We start from the raw sequence: 20,668 nt of genomic DNA on the forward strand, positions 1-20,668 counted from the left end.
CGTTTCCTATCTTTGTGCTTTATTCAATGCAAGTTTCTCACATCTATCTTCTACTTATGTGTATCTAATATTCTGTTGAACCAATCCATGGAGTTTTAAATTTTATTGACAATATTTTTCATTTCTAGATTTTTTTGTTTCCTATTCAATCCACCTGTTATTTTTTCTTAGCTTATGCTATTCTAATGCTTCTGCCTTCTTCTTTTATTGCCTTAACTGTTTTAAACAAACTTGTTTTCTATAATCTTTTATGTCCTTCTGGTATCTGAAGTTCCTGGGATTTAATCTGCCATTGGTTATATCTCTAAATCATGCTGGATTGTTTTCCACTGTGTCTGTTAGTTTTGGTTTGAACTGGGGAATCAGTTTTAGCAATGCTCTATCTTGGAGAATCCTGTTAAGCCTCAGTGGAGGGTGGGTTCCTTCAGAATGGTTTTTTATTTGCTTCTACAAGACTGTCACGATTATCACTGACAAGGGACTAATTTTTTAATGAATTGCTCAGCTTAGGGGTTCTGGATCATCTAGACAGTATACATTATATGGTGCAAGCAGGCTTTGTGATTAAGAATTCTCAAGACTCTTTTTAAAAGTGTTTCTACTTGGAGCCAGGCCGAGGTGGATAAGCTTCCCTGGCTTCTCCCTCAGCTGGTGGGCTGATGTTTTTTGTTCTACCCTTTGCCTGAGTTGTAGCCCTCTGAGGATCCTGGCTCTCTTGGAGTCTCAGTTCCAACTCTGTCCCTTATCCAGGCCCATACGTGTGGGCACCGAAAACCCCAGCACCTGGATCACCAGGAATGCACAGCACTTCCTTCTATCCTCATATCTGGTCAGCTGTAACCCCCCACCCCACCCCGGATCATAGATCTCATGCAAACATTTCTAGGTGGTAATAGCCTAGGGTTTTTAGGTTATGTCCTCAGCAATATTGCTAACACTGTAAATCTATGAGGTTCTTTTCTATCTTTCATCTCCCCAAATAACAGGCCCAGTGGGTCTCTTTGACACCCAGACCCCATCATTTCTCACATGTGCTCACTCTTGAGGTGTGCAGGGTCTTGGTGACAACAGCCACGCTACAGGCTAGACTCTAGAGGAGAACTCCTACTGTGGGTTGCCAATTGCTGCCAGGCTGAGGGGTAGGAGAGCATGTCCCTTATTGTTCTCCACCTACTAAAGGGCAGTACCCTGGTGGCCTGATGAGCTCCATGGCATAGAGCAAATAGCTGAGGATGACAGAAAAACCATGGGCATTAGGGATAGAGGGACCTGGTTTAAATTCCAGCCTCTTCTCTCACTTTTCAGTGTGGCCTTGGGCAAGCCACATCTCTATGAGCCTGCCTCAGTATCTATCAAATGGTAATGGAAATGCTAAATTCATGGCCTTGTGGTGGCAGCTAGTGGGCTTCGCCTTGGTGGTTAAGAGTGCAGGCCCGCAGTCAGCAGGCCTACACGCCAACCTTGTTTTGCCTCTTATAGTGGCATTGGGCAAACGCTCCTGGCCTCGGTTTTCTCATCTGTAAAACGGGTATAATAGAGGTGCTGACCTCATGGGATGGTGGGAGGAAGAAGGTAGAGGATGTATGTAAATGGCTTAGCACCTCAGCGAGTTTTAGCTGTCCTCATCACTTGGCACCTTGGACTTACGCGTTTTCTTGGGCCACCTCTTCGGCTTTCGAGACCTTCCTGTAGCAATATATCATCTCGATGAGCAGCCACAAGGTAAGGAAGACGAGCAGGATGTACATCATGATTTCTGAGACCACAGATGTGAAGTCCTCTCCAGCTGCAGGGGGGAGAATGAGCCTCAGAGTGGGTGTGTCATCCAGGTCAGCAGGCAACGGGGCCCCTTTTTAGGTATGGCTTAAGGCACTGGGGTCTAGAGGAACTCAAAAAGGTGTCAAAGGAATTTCACATCCTCTGACTCTCTTGCCTGTCAGTTTTCCCACTGACTCTCATCAGATGTTCTAAGAGAGGAAAGAGGGGGAAGGATGGGTGAAAGAAGAGCCATGGAAGGAACTCTGGAATCAGAGCCACACAAATACAGTTGGGTCCCTGGTGTCTGAACAGTCATTTCCCTTATTTGAGACTCAGTTTCTTAATCTGTAAAATGAGAATAATAATTCCCACCTGTCAGAGTTGTTGTGGATATTGTGGATTTTACATTACCTAACGTACTTAGGGATATCTTGTGCAATGCAAAAGTGCACACAGATGTAAGGAACATGCCTTAATTCAACCACCTATAAGGGTAGTGAGCCTACGAAGGGTAGTGGAGGGTGGTATCTCTAGGGAAAGGGCAGTGGAAAATGTATGCAGAGCCAGCACAGTCTGCCCACCCAGTGATTTGGGCATGTTCTCTACGAGGCTGGATTAAAACAGCAAAGCTCATGAGCAAGAACCTTCCCTGTTCCTAATCCTTCCAGGTCAGAGGACAAGAGTCACATTCATCCCAACCCCAAACCGAAATGTGTGTTGGAGAAGCCAGTGTACAAAGCAGGTAGTCCTCAGAGTTCTACTTCTGAAAAACAGAGCTGATCCTGACTCTTCCCTGCTTAAAACCCAACAGAGTTCCATGCTACCCTCAGGATAAAGCCCAAACTCTATGTAAGTGACATACGAGGCCCCTCACAATCCAGCCATTCCAGCAAACCTTCTCACTCTTCTCATACATATACACTGTGGTCTTTTGAAAGTTGTAGACGTTTCTTCTTCCAATTTCCCCTTCTTAGATTGTACCTCACACCCCACTGCCCCCTCTGTTCCAACATCCTCTCCTGCATTTCCAACTCCCTATCATTCTTCTAGACTCCACTGAAGTCCCCTCCTCTGTGAAACCTTCCTGTGTTTATGTCTCTTCTCTGACTGTGTGCTTATTGAGAACAATCTTATTTATTTCTAAATTACCAGCCTGCAGTCTAATCCTGGAATATAACTATTTGTTGAAAGAATGAGTATAAATATTGGCCGCCTTTGTTTCATGACCAACAAAAATGGCAATTAAAACATGGTATGTGGCAAATGTCCTGACTCTACTCCTTCCTGGTGGGGGGAAGGGGAGGTACATTGCAGCCTCCTTCTCCTCATCAGCTCCCAATAGCAAATGAGCTTCGTGGCCCTAGGTTGTCCATAGGGCCCAAATCATCCTCCAGGGCTTGCTCATCAGAAGCACAGCCCAGCTGGCCATGACCTTCAGCTCAGAGAAGCAGCCTCCAGGATCATCCAGGTTTCCTAGCTGGACTGGAGGTCACGGATGCAGCTTGGGGCCCAGGAGAAGTGCCACATGCTTCCCATGTTTTCTCATGAGCTTACTGTATTTGATCCATAGTTTGTGATGTGTTTGCTTTACACCGTGCTCTCTCTTTTAAAATGCAATAGCCCGTAAGTAGTGACACAGGAAGCTGTCCTCTATTTTTAGTCATCTCTAGCTGAAGAGGCCTCAGATCCCTATTTCAGAGCCCGGAGGTGAGAATCTAGGCTGGGACAGGTTCAGCTTAGAAAGAGAGAACTGGGGGCAGTAGTCCTGGGACCTAATGAATGGAGAATGGAGTGTGTTATGGTGAAGGGTGTAGCTCTGAGCAATTTAAAAGTACTGAGTATCTCGAGGAGGGCTGCCAAGGGGTCAAAGAAGCAAACAACAACAACAAAAAGAGCGGCAAAGGTGGGAATGGTGGAAAGACATGATGCAATGGAAATTCTGCTAGCTCAGTAAGCAGAATAACTGGATTCTCAGCCCACTTCTGGTGTTAATTTGCTTCCTGACCCTAATACGCAAGCCCCTTGCTCTTCCAGAGTTCTGCTCGCCCATCCACAAAATGAGCTGCACCCTCCAATCACCTGGGGAGTCATTTCAACTTACATGTGCCAGACCTCACCCCAAACCTATTGCACTCATACCTGCAAGGAGGATGCAGAGTCCCACTGAGCGATTCTGATGCGTACTCTTTTCTCAGAACCACTGAACTCGATATCCAAGCTTCCTTCCAGCACTTACACCCTAGAGTCTACATGGCTCTGATAACAAAGTTGTTTTTCTTCTATTCTTACCGAAGTCTTGCACTGGTACCCAGAGGGCAGACTGGCTCAGCTCTGCCATACTTTCCTGTGGCTTCTCACGAGGGTCTCTGGAGGCAAAAGCCTGAGATAGCTCCAAGTGGAGACAGAAGCAGCCTCCTACTGTGGGGCAGTTGCCAGCTGACAGTTCCTACCTGTGGCCAGGAGAGGGCGCCAGGCTCCCTTTTCCCCAGGGAGGGGAGGTGTGTAAACAAAGACAATGGAACTTCTGAACAGAAAGGTACCTTAGAGATCTTGCAGCCCAGCCCCTTGGTTGGACACAGGCTCAGAGAGGGACATGACTCATCAGGTCTCAATTCAGGTGGCCCGAGAGTGCTCTTGCACTTTCAGAACGGATCTACTTCCCATTTTAGTCCTGCTATTCTGATCTTACATCTCTTTGTCTGTTGTTTTCTCTGTTTCTCTGTTGTTCTCTCTCAAGTTTGTTCCAGTAACTCATGATAAAAAATAAATACACTTGTGGACTGGCAGTCAGGATTCCTAGCATCAATTTTCCAGGAAGGGCCCTGCTCTTCTTTGACTTGACCTCTTCTCTCATGCCCGACACCTTTACCCGCTCACCCCCCTGCATCTTGGGGCAGTGATAATCCTAAGAAACTGTTGGAAACAGACTGAGAAAGTCTAAATAAATGGAATTATTATTTAGCCTGGATGAGAAATCACAAAGGGAGATGCATGGCTCATTCTTCTGACGTGTGAAGGAGGACCACTTTCGAGGGGGTAGGAGCAGTAGTTCTCTGAGTCCACTGAAAGTAAAGCAGGAGCAGTGTACAAGTTCCCTCTACACCCACCCTCAAGACTTGGAGGCAGATTGCAGCAGAAACATGTGCATTTGATTGCTGAAAGGTCTTCCCACCCTAATAAGAAACTAGCTGTGGGAGTCAAAAGGTTTTAAACTAAAGACTAGAGAGCTATCAATTCATCCGCCTCTCCCAGAGGAGAATGAGGTGACGGAATGAGAGAGACCACAGATGGGAAGGGGTTGCATGTGGGATTATTATGGGGGAAGACAAAAGCCTGTCAAACTTTGGTTTCCAGCAGTGATTCTCCAAGTGTGGCCCCACCCAGCGGCAGCAGCAACATCTGGGAATTTGCTAGACATGTCAATTCCCTATCTCCACCCCAAACCAACAGAATCAGAAAGTCTGGGCTTTAAGAAGCCCCGCAGGAGATTGTTGAGGCTCAGTAAAGTTTGGGATCCACTGGTTTTGAGCCTTACAGACAGAAGAACAGATGACCTCTAGATAATCTCATGAGAATTTTCTGATCTCACTGCACTGAGTCAGAGATTCAGCATGGGCCAGAGAAGAAAGGGTAACTGAGTTGGTGGTTTTAAGCTTTGTGGAGGTGATACTCTTTCTTTAAGGATGAGGGTCAAGGGACCAGGAAGAGGTCACTAGGCTATCATCTCCAACTCTTTCTGCTTTGAGGAAAGGAGCAGAAAGCCAAGATGGTGGGGCAGTTTGCAGGGAGCTGGCCACAAAAGCGAGATGGATCAATGATGACTTTTTAGATATTACCTCTCCAAATGCATGGGTTTTTGCACTCTCCAAGGGTCCCACGTGTATGAAAACTCACTGTCCCTCCTTCCCCAAGAGCAGGGGACCCTAGGGACCTGGACTCACCCTCCTCGGTGACTCGGAGAGGGATGAGCCGCGTAGTCTTCACAAAGGGGCGATGGGCCTCAAACTCAAACTCCCGGGACACGTTGCAGGTGTAGAGGCCAGAGTCATTCAGGGTCACGTTGAGCACGGTGATGGACACGTCCTGCAGGTCCTTGCTCCCGTTCCACTGCAGGCGTCCCTGGAAGGGGCTCTCCACCTCCTGGTGGCCATTCCGATACTCGTAGATCTGCAGGCAGAGAAGCAGAGGAGGGCAGGGCCAGGAGAGAGGATTGCGCATGTGGAGAGAGGAGAGGGGAGAAGGTCGCCGGGACACCAGGTATGTGGGGGTGGGATGAAGAGGGACAGAGGAAGGCAGGGAAGAGGAGGAAGGCAGAGAAAGATGGGCGGAGGCAAACAAGTATCGGGGCACATGGACATAGCAAGGGAAAGGAGGTGGAAAGAGAGGGAACAAAGGAAAGTGGACGAAACACACAGCAGACCAGGAGGGGAAAATTGAGAGAAAGAAGGGATTGGAAGGAGACAAGGAGAGAACAAGAAAGAATATGATAAGTCATGGGGGCAGTCGTGAGCAAACGAGAAGCAGAGACTAAGAGAGGCGATTTCATTAGAAATGAAGACACTCGCATGCCCTGGTCTCAAAGCTTGACTCTCAGAGCTGGGACTCATTGAGGGGATGTGGAGGGATGTGGGGGAGTCGGGGCCAGGCCACAGGCAGGAGACTCTAAAAGCTACAGTGTCGTAGATGAGATGCCAGATCAGATGTTTTGCTTTGGGGCCAATTATAACTGAAATCTGGTCTCTAAATTTCTTTTCTTGGACACTTCCACCCACTGATACGCCTCCTTTTATTCTGTTGTTTTCCTGTCCATTCTGGTTGCAACTAGCTACATGGGGCTATTTCAAACAGCATTTAAATCTCTAGAAATTAAATAAAATTAAAAATTCAGTTCCTCAGTTGCACCAGCCACATTTCAAATGCCTCAAAGCCAAATGTGGCTGTTGGCTGCTGTCTTGGGCAGTGTAGGTATAGAACATTTCTATTTTAGCAGTAAGGCACTGATAGCTCTGCTCTGTAGCTCCACTATAATTTTTTAAGTTTCTTTTCCTCCTTCTGAGTCACCTTCTCCTCACTTTGGGAGGACCTGGAGGTAGTGTAGGCAGCTGGTGAATTATCAGTCATGAGGCCCACAGAGGCTTTCACATCTGGCCCAGAAATCTAGGACCCCTTAGCTTGGAGTCCAGTCTGGCTTCAGTCTCAGCTTATCTGATGTGTCGCAGTCAAGCCTCCTGAGCCAGGCTGTGAGAAGTCTCTGTTGGGCCCAGTCTCAGTGCCTCATTGGAGCAAACCTACGTTGGAATGGGACATACAGCTCAGAGTTAAAAATGAGTGCAGCTCTAGGAAAGGTACAAATAAGAGCAAGGGAACAGAGCAAATTTCATCTCGCTGTTGTCTCCATTTAAAATCTCCATAGAAGAGGAACTTGCCTCCAGGAAGGCAAGGTGGTACAGTAATAAGTGCCTTATATCTATTGTCAGATGACCTGGTTCAAATGTAAAGTCTCTTACTAGCTGATTGGCTTTGAACTAACTTCTTTGAGCCTCGGTTTCCTCATTTATGTATATATAATTTTTTCTCCAGCAAACACATATAATGCTTGCTACATTCCAAGAACTCTTCTCAATGCATCAAAAAATCATAGCTCATGAACTCTCATGACAGCCCAACGAAGCTTCATAGCTATGGTTTATATCCCCATTTTAGAGGCACAGAGAAGTTAAGTAAGTTGTCCAAGGACACAGAGCTAATAAGTTGTAGAGTCAAAAATCAAACCCAGGTAACCTGGCTCCAGAGTCAGTGAAAGTGTGAATAATGGTAATCCCCAAGGTGGCATTCAAGATATTTAAGAACCATTTCAACACTGGTGCCAACCAATCAGAACTGACATTAGCAGAGTCTTTGAGGCTCCCTGCTCTGCCAGGGGCTAATCCCTTAGCCTCTAGGTCACGGGGAGGTGTGGGCAGGAATATGGCAGTGGGGCCACTTGGGTGACTTGGCACAGCAAATATCCACCAACTGCTACAGAACTATCTCAACATCTTACCCACTGGTGAGAGTTTACTGGATATACCAGTTGGGTTTCAGGTATGGTCATCCCTGCCATTCTTATTTCACTGGGATTGTGAAATTTAAGTAGGACAAACTATGTTGTCTCATCTAACAATGCCTAATACTATCTCAATTTCTCTACCAATTTAACCCATCTAATCAGTGGTCCAGAAGATTAAGTGAAAACATCTGCAATGTGCCTAGTAGGATGCCTCGCACGTAGTAGGTTCTAAATACTGTTTATCTCCTTCTCTTCCTTACCCTTGCTTGGAAGCTGTGGTGCTTGCATCTGGCTGAGTGCCCTTCCTTTCACTGAGGCTGGGCTAAACTAAACCTGTCAGTTACCAGCTGAAGAGCTGTCAGTGCCTCCAGGAGAAAGCAGTGTTTGTCAGATGGGCATCGCCCCAGACTCTCAGGAGCCAGGCATATCACAGCAGAGGTCAGCAAAAGAAAACCAGAGTCAGCAGTCACACATACAAGGAAATCTTTACCGCCCTCAGGCCTGTAGAACCACTCCACCACGGTGGTGGCCTCCACCTCCTCCCTCTTCATGCAGGAGATGCAGCGGAGCTTCATGGGGTTGCCCTGAACGGCCTCCGTCTCCGAGGGCACCTCCACACACACAGGGGAGCAGGTGCTGACTGGAGAGAGCACGATGACAAGGTAGGAATAGGAGATGTTGGGGAGAGAGGCATTGGAGAACAAGGAGGGGAGGGAGGAGAAACAAGAAGGAAGAATAATGAGGCAGACTTGAAAATAGCCAAGTACATGTCTCTACACCTTCACCCCGTGCTCCCCATGTATAGGCTGTGGGTAGAGTCCTCTCAGAACAGGCACAGAGAAGCAGGAGACATGAATGAGCCTCAGACAGTCATTGAAGCCTCCCCTAGAAGCAGGGTAGATATGGCACAGTACATAATTGAGCACTGCACTCAAAGACATAGGGTCTTGGTGGTAAGAAAGGACATCCATCAACCAACCTTCCATCAACCGACCATCCATCAACCAACCATCCGTCCATCCTTACCTTCAACAAACATTCCTGAAAATCCACTCTATGCCAGGACTTATCCTAGGCTAGAGACACAAAGATGAACAAAGCACTAACCAGGCCCTACAGGCACGTAGAGTCTAGCAGAAGCACACACCCTCCTATTGACAATTAAACAAGGCGGCACACGTGACATACTGGTGATGAGTTCTGTTCACACAGGGACAGCATCGACTTCCGGTTGGGCTCGGGAGAGAGAAGAGGAGGATGGTGGGACCTGGGGCTACGAGGCAGAAAGGACCCATACTGTGGACAATAGGAGATATCAAAGGTTTTGAAGCCAGGGAGACAGGTAATCATATCTGTGTGATATGAAAATTGTAGGCAATTCTGACATGGGGAGGAGGATGGAGCAGCAATGAGGAAAACAGGGAGCTGATCTGGAGGAGTTACAAATCTGGAGGGAGGTGAGACGGTAGGACACCTGGCATGCCACGTGGAGGTTTGGACTTCTCGTTCCTGCCCTCCAGAAGCTAGTGGCCCATTAAAAAGGCGAGCATGTCAGGTTGCAAATTCAGAATGAATCAAAAGGGGGACAAGGCTGCCAACCAGACAAGTACAAGTGTGGGCTGCAGTAACAGATGTAGCGTGCAGAATGAAGGAGGAACGGTTCCTCCGCACTGTTCAGAACAAATCTGGACTATCCTGATGAGCTCAGGGCACATTTTCCAAAAGGAAGTGGTTGAATGAGTGCATGCTCGGCGGGGAGCAAGATGGTGGGGAGTCTCAGGACGATGTCTGGGAAGGAACTACGGGGGGCACTGGGAGGTTTAGTTGCGAGACAGAACGTATCTGTCTTCAAATATTTGAAGGGCAGCCTGTGGAAGAGAAGTTAGATTCTGTCTAACTCCAAAAGTTCCAAAAGTGTCAGTATAGCTTAATAAAAAAAGAACTTTCTGGGACTAGAGCTGTTGACACCTCATTGTTTGAAAGATTCAGAAGTAAGAAGACCACCAAGTATTCTTTTTTCAGGACCTCTGACACTCCTGACATTAATTTCTAGTGAACTAATAATTAGAATAGAACCCCTTAAAAAATAAAACATGACGCATTTGTTATTTAAATTCTAATCCACTGTAAATGGTCAGCCTGTTCATCTATGGCAGTCAAGTTCTCACTCAAAGCCAAGGAAAACTTGATTTAGAAATTAAAATGAGACTGACATAAAGTCGTCTTGAGTAAAAACAATTTAATATTGTATTTGATTGACTTTGGAGGCAAAAAATTTCATTTTAAAACTCTGAGTTTAAAAGCTCGTGTCAGCATAATTAACTTAGTGTTTTAAGCATCAAGGTAAAATAAATTTACTTGCTTTTAAAACTCTCAGGCAAGCTGGGGCTGATCTTATCTGCAGTCCACGAGGGCCTCCTACTTCTGCATAGGGCCCTTCTCCCAATAGAGACAGGGTCACATCTAGGGAGAACTCATCAGAAACATCTTCAGCATGTGATGAGTTTGAAATCTTGATTATAGATCTCGTAAAAAAGAAGGTGTGACCTACCCAAAAGTTTGGGAGAGAACAGAAGGGGTAGACAGTGTTCAGAGAGAACTCTCATATTTAATGAAAGATAGTAAAGACAAGTTAGTTCAACAATGATGACGCTGAATGCAAAACAGGAAAAATGTTCCAGAGAATGAATAGTTACAGTTATAGTGGCAGGAGGAAGACGGTATTTGGCAACTGAAGGCCTGGGTTTGATCTACGATTTAATCTCTCTGAGCCTCCATTTATTCATCGACAAAAATGCTGAAAATATTATCTAATATTATCTTATATTGTGAGAATTCTATGGAATAATTTCTCTGAGCATGCTTTATACAAATGTCACTTGTCAGTGTTATTCTTATCCTTCATTTATTTGTTCATTTATTTGTCATTTCATTCGACAAATATACTGAGTGTGCAATGTGCACCAGACACTGTTCTAGGCCCTGGGAATACAGCAGGGGACAATCCAGAAGCCATCCCTGCTCTCAGGAAGACAACCTCCCAGTGAAGGGAGAGAGAAAATGATCAATATTAAATGGTAATAAGTGCTATGAGGAAAAATAAAGCAGAGGAGAGGAGAGAGAGAGACAGTGCACCAGGTCATCGGAGAAGGCCTCACTGAGAAGGTGACATTGAGCAGACACTGAAGGAAAGAAAGGAGGGAGCGAGCCGTATGAACAGGTGAAGACAGGCCAAGCAGAGGAAACCACAACTCAGGGACCCTAGGGTGGGAGTGTGTTTGTCATGTCCAAGAGATAGCAAGGAGCCCAATGTGTAAAGTACAGAGAACAGAGTGAGAACAGAAGGAGGTGAGAGAGGAGAACAGGGCCTGGGCCAGGTCATAGAGGGCCTTGTAAGCTATGGTTAGGACTTTGGCTTTTGCCAAAGCACTGGAGGGTATTGAACGGAAGAATGGCATGACCTGATTTATATAAAATTATACGATCTGACTGCTGTGTTGTGTATAAACTGAAGGGGTGGAGGGGGACCAGGGCGGAAGCAAGGAGAGCAATTACGGTGCTGGTACGGTGATCGGATTGAGAGATGATTTCGCTTGGATGAAGGTGGTAGTGGAGGCGAGTAGCATTAAAGGGAATAATTTTCTGGATTACAGTCCTTGAGTGGGTGAGAGGAGGTGTGCCCTGGTGCACAAGAGGAGAAACCATCTGTCCACAGTAAAAGGAGGGAAGGTGGAATACGTGCAGTCAGGACGGTGAATGGGGTACAGCAGCAGGTAGAGGAGCCTCTCTCTTTCCTGAGTTGCCCCTGAGGTGACAAGAATCCAAAGCATCACCAGAGAGCAAGCTCCACTCCTTCCCTTCTCCTAGTCAAAATCCAGTTTCAAGGGGGGAGATCTCTGCTCATGAAGTCTTGGATAGTACATTGCAAAATGGCCACAAATCCCCCCATCCCTGTGTGCACACCCTTGCAGCATGACTTTCCGCTTCTTGGGATCTTAGGGTTGGTCATGCTACTTGGTTTGGCTGGGGGGACATGAGGAGATGTGATGCCAGCAGAGGCTTGCAAAGTGCTCGCATTTGAGGATGCTCTCTCCTGTTGTTGGGTCCTGGCCGCCAACCGTGGGAGGAAGCCTGGGCTGCTCTGCTGGAGGGTGAGAGACCACGTGGACTGAAGCCCCAGCTGCCCCAGCTGCTCCAGCTGACGCTCCAGACATGGGAGCCCAGTTCCAGCTGAGCCAGAACAGACCAGAAGAAACTCCTCGCTGACCCACAGGCTCATGAGAAATTAAAATGTTTATGGTTTCAAGTTATTAAGTTCTGAGGTAACTGTTGTGCAGCTATAGAAAACAGATACAGCCGTTTCAGCCCTTTTCCCCATCCTTCTCCCACAGCCACACTTACTGAGAATAAGAGACGCCAGTCCTGAAATCAGCACTCTCCAACCTCTCTCTCAAAATTATTCCCCTCACCCTCTCCATCTTCCCTCCACTCTCAGCCCTGATGACAGTCATAATCTACATGAGCTTATTACTATGAATAGTAGCTACTATCTATTGAGACTTTCCTATAAAAAGACCCCTTAGCAAACATTATCTCACTATTTATAATAAACTGGCACTATTATCCCATTTTAGGTAAGGAAACCGAGTCTCAATGAGATTAAGTAACTGTCCCAAAACCATATATATTTGAATCTAAGACAGCCTGACTCCAAAAGTTGTGTTCTATTTTCTACACCCTGCTGGAACACTTGGATTTGTTTCTGTCCTTCTTGGCTTATGTTCTTATGTGCTTCTCACAAGCATATTTTTAATTCTTACTCTTTTTTTGTAACGAAGCCAATACTGTTGCCCCTATTCAGTGATGCCCTGATGAATGTTTTATAGTCAGCTCTCTGGGGGCAAAAAAAAAACAAACCCTGATTTGTAGCATTTGCCTCTCTCAGTGGCACAAGCACTCCCACCATAGCTGACTTAAGCCACCAACTTGACTGAAAGTAGAACTGGGAAGAGATGCATACTTAGCTTTCACAGGCTGTGTGAGCCCGTGCAGCTGGCTCTAGCACAGTCTGCTTCCATTTCTACGGAATCCTCTAGGTATACAAGAAAAGGTTGTACATATGGCAGGCACTCAATCAACAATGCTGATTGAAAATGATAGATTTCTGGAATAATCATGACCAAGTCATCTGATGTTTCGTTTCCTCTTCAATTTCTATAGTAAAAATAGAGAAACTTAATGAGGAAGAAAAAGAATATGACGTTATAATGATGGTCATATCTAACTAAGGAGTAGCATCAAACTACTATGAGGTGATTACTAACATACATTGAACTAACTCCTCTAGCACCCCCAAATCTTTCTCTTCTTTCGGCACTACCAAATAGCCCCTCCTGAACTTGCTCCAAGTGCTTTCCCTTGCACTCAGATAATGAAGGCTTTGGTTAGAATATAAATACTTTCTAAAAGGAGTTAATAAATGAAGCTATTTTTAGATATTAACACTCTGAAATAACTTGCTCTATTGGATTAGCCAGTGACTTAGCAAGGCATGGAAGGAATGGGATGCAGGAAGGGCTACTGGGGAAAGAGAGGAAAACATTCCCAAACACAGGGGACAGCTGGGAGGGAAAACCTGGAAACACTTAGAGAGGAAGAGCCAAGAAGGCACTAGAAGCCTAAAGGGTGGATAAGGGCCTAGGAAACGGGGTGTGGTGGGGGCAGTCGGGATGATGGGAGCAGCTCAGAAGGAAGATGAGAGGCCAGATGCCCACTGGGCCATCCTATAAGTATGTCATGAGCAGCATTTGTATTATGAGATGTGCTAGAACGAGCTCTGGAAAACTGAAATCAGGAGACATGGGTTCTCTAGCAAGTCCTTTATTCTTTATTTCCTCATCTCTAAACTGGAAACAATACTACTTCCTCCTGACTGCCACAAGTTTGTTATGGGGATTGAAAGAATAGATTGAAAATTGCTCTGTAAACTACAGAGCACTAGGCAAGTTTAAGTTGTTGCTGTTATTATATGCTTTATTAGAGGAAATAGGGAACTTTTTTCAATACGTGCAGAAAATAAAAGCATGGAGAAGATTCTTTCCATTTATTGGGCATCATGTGAAAAACCAACTTAGGAAGGGGGAACATATCCAAGATAAGTGCTTTCCAATACTGGAATTCCATGCCGATAAAATGAAATGGCGCTATGAAGCAAGGCTCCCTCTTACATTCAACAACCAAGTTTTCCTGAATCACCCCTATTTTCCTCTGTAGCTTTTCAGTTTGGTAAACTGATGTTCAGATTACAAAGCATCTGAGATTGAGCAATGATGAGTGTAATGCACACACTTCTCCCAAAGGTTTTTTTGTTTTTGTTTTTGTTTTTGTTTTTGGGGGGAGGGGAGTACAGGGCTGATGAGTAGGTTGGAGACTGGTCACTCTGCCAATTCCAGCAATATTCCATAATTATTTCCCTACCATTCAGTAGTGAAGCTGAAAAGGATGTTAGAGATCATGTCCTCCAATGTCTTCACTTTACCTATGAGCAACCTGGGACTGAGGTTGTTATATAGTGAGATAGGGGCAGAGCTAGGGCTCCAACCCAGCCTTCTGAAGCCCCAGAAGAAAGGTCCTTGGACTATACCATGCTATGCCCTTCCCAAGAATTCAGACGGGGGTTCCAAAAACCTAGATTAGGAAATATTGGAGAGGATATTCAAGTCTCTGAAGAATCTTACCCAACCCATCTCTACAACTTCCTCTCCCACTGCCTTCCCCATACACTCACCTACCCAGCCAGACCTAGCCCTCCCAGGCTTCATATCCCCCGTCTTGGCTTACCCTGAGAAAACCTCAGCCTTAAATCCTCATGGTAGGTGAGATCATTGGCAACCTATTATGTCTGCTTCATCTCCAGGCTTGATCTACTCTACAGGGGATGGATGGCGGTGAGTCTGCCCTTGGGACTGGAATTACTTTCCCTCGTCCTTTCTAGCCTGTCTCATCAGGCATTTTGTTCAACAGGAAGCTTGGCTCTGCCTTCGGTCACATGAAAAATCCAGATGATGCTGGCAGCCAGAGTCAGTCCTGGAAGCTTGACAAAGTAATACTATGGTAAAGAGGTGTTTCCCATCAGTATGTCTGCCACTGCACAGGCAGAATGGATTTCATACCAATCATGGGAGCACAATCCTACATGCTTGGTTTCAACAACATTGGTTATTGATTTTAGAATGGAGTAAGGTAGCTACGATCACATAAAGCAATATATCAACCGGAAAGCACCTATATTTGATATGAGGATCAAATCAGAGATACCAAGGCAGAGATGCCCAGACGTACACACACACACACACACACACATTATCTTACCCTCACCATTGCATTAGATGTGCTCAGACACACTTGTACACATCAGACACTGAGAGATACACTGGCACAATAAAACATTCGCTCTATCACATGTTCAGACACCACTATCACATAAACTCATTCAGTCCCTTTTACAGGCATTCAGGCACCCCACTCCAAGCCCATCTCTGACACCACCCCAGCTTAGCTTTACTGTTGCAAGTGCAGGACTTCCTTATTTGGAGGGAGAAGGTCACCTCAGTCCCTCACAGCAGATAAGCAAGAGTCTATTCATCTTCAAAGGCAAACAACCCAACTCCACAAACATCAAATCACCTTGGTTCTGCATGTTCATGGGAAAAAAACAAACAAACAAAAAAAAAACTATAGAATTCCCAGTTCCCTGTTTATCAAATGCATAACAGCAAATAGCTGAAACCTGTTTTCCTCCCATTCACTATTAAAATTAAGCAGGCGGATCAATAACTAAAGTATTTTCACTCTCAGAATGCATGCCTTTAGCTATCTAGCTTATATTTATATTTATAAATAAAGAGAAACTATTTTGAAGATTCAGTAATGTTTTCAGGAGTATGGACTCCTCATTAAGAATAAGATGTAACTGCAGCAGAAATTTTTGACAATGGATGTGACTGCATTCCCTTTCAGCAAAGAGAAAGGAAAAAAAATCCTTTGGAATGGTCGGGAAACTGGAGGAGGGGTGAAAACCACTAAGGGAGGCTCTGGAATAAAACGGCAAGAGTGGAGGGGGTGGGGGCATCTTTCCAATCTCAAAATCCCAGCTCTCAAGGAATCCCTGTGGTCTCCATGTCTGGCAAGGATGCACCGAGACAAGCCAACAACGGCTCCTTTTTGTCATCAACGACATCAATGAGCGTTATTATTGTGAACATTATTACTGTTATCTGCATCTGGCACGGCAGGGTGCTGGTACTTACCCCAGTAGAGAAGCACCAGGGAAGCCAGGGGAAACAATCTGTTGAAGGCAGGCATCTTTTTTGGCTGGAGGCTTCCGAGGCTAAACAGAGAGATTCCCTCGGTCAAGGACTGAGCCCTCTCAGATACTTTCGAGGAAACCCTTTGGGACGAACTGCCCCAAGGGGGCGACTCTCTGACTGAAAAAAGGGTCAAGCGCCCGTGACTGGGGAGGCTCTGCAGGCTTCTGGAGTCGGGTTGGGGGGAGTGGGTGGGGGCGGTTTCAGCTTGAAGCTACCCTAGCAGGCCGCCCCAATTCGAAGGGGCGGATCAGCAGCTCCGCGCGCGCGCGCGCGCGCTCTCTCTCTTGCTGTCTCTCTCGCTCTCTGCCTCTCTCCCGCGAGCCCGTTGCTGGGATCCGGCTCAGCACCACGGACAGTATCTACACCTCCGACCCCGGAACTTCACATTCCAGTTAGCTCCCCAGTCTCTATCCTGTTTGCGCCTCGCGGCAAGCTCCGCTCGGAAGTGAGTAGCTCCGCTGGCTCTAGGCGACCGGGCTGTCGAAGGGGTCCATGTTTATCCACCTCTCGCCTCCCCTAGGTACAGCCACGCTGCGACCAGGATCCTCCAAGACCCCGGGAGCTCCGGCTCCCTCTGCTCTGACCGGCTTCTCCAGTTGGGCGTGTCCCCCACACCCGAAGCCACCGAAGCCGCGCGTGGGAGCTGGAGAATTTCTTCCACGTCGGTCCCGTCCACGCCTGTCCTCAGCTTCCCGGGGAGATCCGGAGGGCTCGGCAAGGAGGCGGAAGCTGCCGTTCGGCCTGCGATCTCAGGGGTGGTGGTGGGTGGGAAGTGCGAGTCCCTTCCCGGGAGCGCGCCCCCGGACTGTGCGGGGCCCCGACCCTGGGTGGCGGGTGAGCAGCTGCCCCTCCAGAGGCCCCCCGGTCATGTGCGCTCTGTCAGCCTTGACATGCGCAGGCGGCTCTGCGCCCGCACGGCCACCATGGGCCCACCCCCTCGTGCACACACTCCCCACCCGCCAGCGGGCGTGCCCCTCCCAGGACCGAGCGCGGCGCCGAGCCGGGGCGGAGCCGGGAGCGGCGCAAACGCCTCCGGCACTTGCAGTTTTCCGACTCGCTAGCTCGCGCGCGCTTTCCAGGTCTTCCTCTCACGCCTCCACGCCTTTCCCGAGCACTCGCACACCTCCTTGCACAAATTCACACCCTCCAGCAACCCCACTCCGGCTCCCGCACAGCCTTGCTGGCCCCCGGCTCCGGGAAGGGGAGGGCCAAATCGCTTTCAGTCAATGATGTCATCTGCAGTGTACACAGCACAGGGCCCCGCGCTCTCTCCTCCGCGACCCGGTTCCGTCCTGTCCCCCTGCTCTATCTTTTGTGTAGCTTTGATTAATTGGTCCCGGGCACACCGAACGCAGCAAGATGATCCCTGCTTAGGGGAAGTGGGGGTAGGAGTGGGGCGCACCTGTTCCTATGTTTACCTCAACACTCAGTGAGGGGATCCAAATGCCAGCCCAAGAGGGGCGTGGGGGTGGGGGCAAAAGAGGGCGCCTCTTCCTCCCCCTGGGTCTTTGCAGGCCTCCCACTTGCTCTAAGCTTTTATTTTATTTTATTTTTCTTTTAATTTAAATGCAGATAGATTGTGGTTTGGCCTCTTCCAACTGTTACCCACTCCTCGGTCCTAACAGCTGTTTCGGTGACACCCGCCCTCTCCCGTTCCACCCCATCTCTGACGGGAAAGCCTGAACATTTAAATCCAGTTATAAACTCAGATTGACGAAACCGTTGAGGAATGCCTGGAACTGAAGTGATTAATAAAAGAGTCTCTCTTTCCCTCTTCTCCCACCCCTATGCTCCCTTTCTAAAAGGGGTAGCTTAACGCCGGTATTCCAAAGGGAACCGCCGAGTAACAGCTGGCCGTAAGTGAACCAGCGACAGGAAATTCTCCCTTCTAATGTATCACAGGGCAAAAAAAGTCCCCGAGATGAGATCTTCCTCCCCGGGGGACTAGCTACCAGAACACTCTGTGTTCCTTTGAAGACCAGCCTTCGAAGTATACTGTATTACTAGACTTGGATGAAAAATTAAAGTTGACAACCTCCTTTCCAAGTCCTGGATCCCCCAACAACATTCCTGAGGCGTGGGCTTGACTCTGTTCCAGTGATGAGCAGTTACCACTTCATAAGAGTCCCTTTCTTGTTCAACGAAGTTTTTTTTATATTCAACTGAATTCTGTACAGCCTTCCTCCCAAAACTCCCTTAAGGAATCCTCATACTGTTTTCTGGAGTGAACTACAACTTGTATCTCTTAGAAAAACTATGCTTCCTTACTCCCCACCCCAAGATTTTTTTATTTAGGGCTAAGCTTCATAAGTTTTTTCCAGTGTATTTCTTAGTGGTTTCTAAACCTTAGTCACCCTAGTTGCTTTCTCAGGAGGATTTTTAGTTTGCCAGCATGATTCTTAAAGAATGGTGGCCACTCTTGCTTTAGAGGGTGTGCTGGTTTGGATATATTATGTCCCACAGAAGCCATATTGTTTAATGCAAGCTCGTGGGCACAAATGTATTAGTGTTGATTAGGTTGGAATCTTTTAATTGAGTGTTTCCATGGAGATGCAACTCAATCAACTGTGGGCTAAAGGTTTGATTAAATTATTTCCATGGAGATATGGATCCCACCCATCAGGGTGGATCTGGATTTAATCACTGGAGTCCTATAAAACAGCTCACAATCAGAAGTAGCTCAGAGCAGCTGAGAGGGACATTTTGGAGAGAAGCTAAGAACTGATACTGATGCTGACACTTGGAGATGCTTGGAAATGTTTGGAGATACTAGCCAAGAGTTTGCCCTGGAGAAGCTAAGAGAGGACCCTGATGCTTAGATGCATAGGAACTGAAGAAGCCAAGAGAGACCCACAGACATTTTGGAGAAAGACGTTTTGAAATGCAACCTGGGAGCAAAGGAACAGCAGATGCCAGCCATGTGCCTTCCCAGCTGACAGAGGTGTTCTGGATGAAACAGGCCATTCTTCAGTGATGGTATCGTCTTGTTGATGCCTTAGTTTGGATATTTTTATGGCCTCAGAACTGTAAATTTGTAACTTAATAAATCTCCTTTATGAAAGCCAATCCATTTCTGGTATTTTGCATTCTGGCAGCATTAGCAAATCGAAACAGAGGGTATGTCTGTTTAAATGCAGTTACCACCACATCTCACTCATAATGAGCTTCTGGTCACTTAAAATCTAAGGATTTTTCACTTGACCTGTTGCAGAGTCATTTTGTACTTAATACAGCAAGTTTTGGAAACCTTATGAAACTCTGCATTTATTGCTGTTAAAATTTTCTTGTTTCAAACAATTTTCACATCCTGTTAATCCTTTTATTGAATCCCAGATTCAACACCCCACCTCACTCTCTTCAGCCTTGTTTCAACTCTAGGCTTGACAACTACTGATCCAAACATAGGTTTTTAAAAATGAACAGCAAAAAAAAAAAAAGCCAGGGTCCTTTGGCAAGTTTTCAGGTATCTCCCTCTAGCTCCTCAACAATGAGCTACTAATTAGATTTCTTTAGTGTGGTGGCTCAATCATAAATAAATACCCAAACACATCTCCCTAGCTTCCATATATATATATGTACACACACACACACACACACACACACACACACACACACACACACAGAGTGACGCATTCCAAAAAACAAAGAGCCGTTATGTAAGAGGAATTAGACTTAACAATAATCTCAAGAAAAGAAGTAGAAATAATGGTTTACATTTACATGGAAACAGATTTACAGCAATATATTTCAAACCATTCCAACAGGGAATGAATTACCTTTAATTATGTTCAAGCAGGTGTTATCCAACCAATTATTGGGATTTTGTAGGGAAAAAAATTTCTATGGCTTAGTAATTTGGAATAAATTATTGATAAAATTCCAGTCATTTTTGAGATTCTATGATTTTTTGAAAGTCTTGCCAAATTTGAGATGCATGGAGTGATCGAGATATTTTCAGGCCAAGAATTCTGACAACCTTCACCACCACCACAACTACCACAGAAGGAATTTGGCTTAGTTTTGCCTAAGTTTTTCTTAGGTTTTATCTATGCTGATTCATAATAATAATATTGCCTATTTCTAAATGTTTACTAGCCCCATTTAAAATAACTCAATTTGAGGATTTTACATGAGGTTTTAGGGAAAATGTACTTGCCTCTAGTATCCCCAAGCACCTTCCCACTCTTCTCCTCTATTGAAAACAGGAGCATTCACTGTCCTCAGTCTTCTGATGTTTCCCTTGATTTTTGGCAGTGGCTCCCAGTCACTTTTGCAAGTTCCTTAAGTTCCCTGAAATACATTTAGGCTTCTTATGAGAGTCTTTAACTCGTAGAAATTAAGTCATCCCTTCCTCTTTTCTGCCATTTTAGCTTCAATTCCTTCTTTCTTATGTCTGCCTGACCCTTTCCAATTTAATGATCACCTCCCCTTATAGTTGATGGGTGAAACCATCCATTCCGTTCTCCAAACAGTAGCCAGAGCAATCTTTATA

General features: G+C 46.3%; 1 protein-coding gene across 5 annotated transcripts in view; it reads right to left on the reverse strand.

Moving 5' to 3' along the window:
- SCN3B (sodium voltage-gated channel beta subunit 3) overlaps positions 1-17,188 on the reverse strand; it is a 35,263-nt gene extending 18,075 nt beyond the window's left edge. For 2 of the 5 annotated variants that reach the window (XR_005217605.1, XR_005217604.1), the window contains exons 1-4: positions 16,117-17,178; positions 8,284-8,447; positions 5,700-5,925; positions 1,648-1,786 (exon numbers count right to left, since the gene is read on the reverse strand). Coding sequence is in view for 1 of the 5 variants with exons in the window: in XM_037841788.1 (XP_037697716.1) it covers positions 1,648-1,786; positions 5,700-5,925; positions 8,284-8,447; positions 16,117-16,171 (584 nt within the window). In the remaining 4 variants the exon portion in view is untranslated. Of the gene's footprint in view, positions 1-1,647; positions 1,787-5,699; positions 5,926-8,283; positions 8,448-15,493; positions 15,501-16,116 lie in introns of all 5 variants that reach the window. The other 3 variants (XR_005217606.1, XM_037841788.1, XR_005217607.1) reach the window with 2 other exon arrangements.
- Positions 17,189-20,668: the final 3,480 nt, after the last annotated feature.

The sequence above is a fragment of the Choloepus didactylus genome, chromosome 6, assembly GCF_015220235.1.
Source record: "Choloepus didactylus isolate mChoDid1 chromosome 6, mChoDid1.pri, whole genome shotgun sequence".
Taxonomy (NCBI): domain Eukaryota; kingdom Metazoa; phylum Chordata; class Mammalia; order Pilosa; family Megalonychidae; genus Choloepus; species Choloepus didactylus.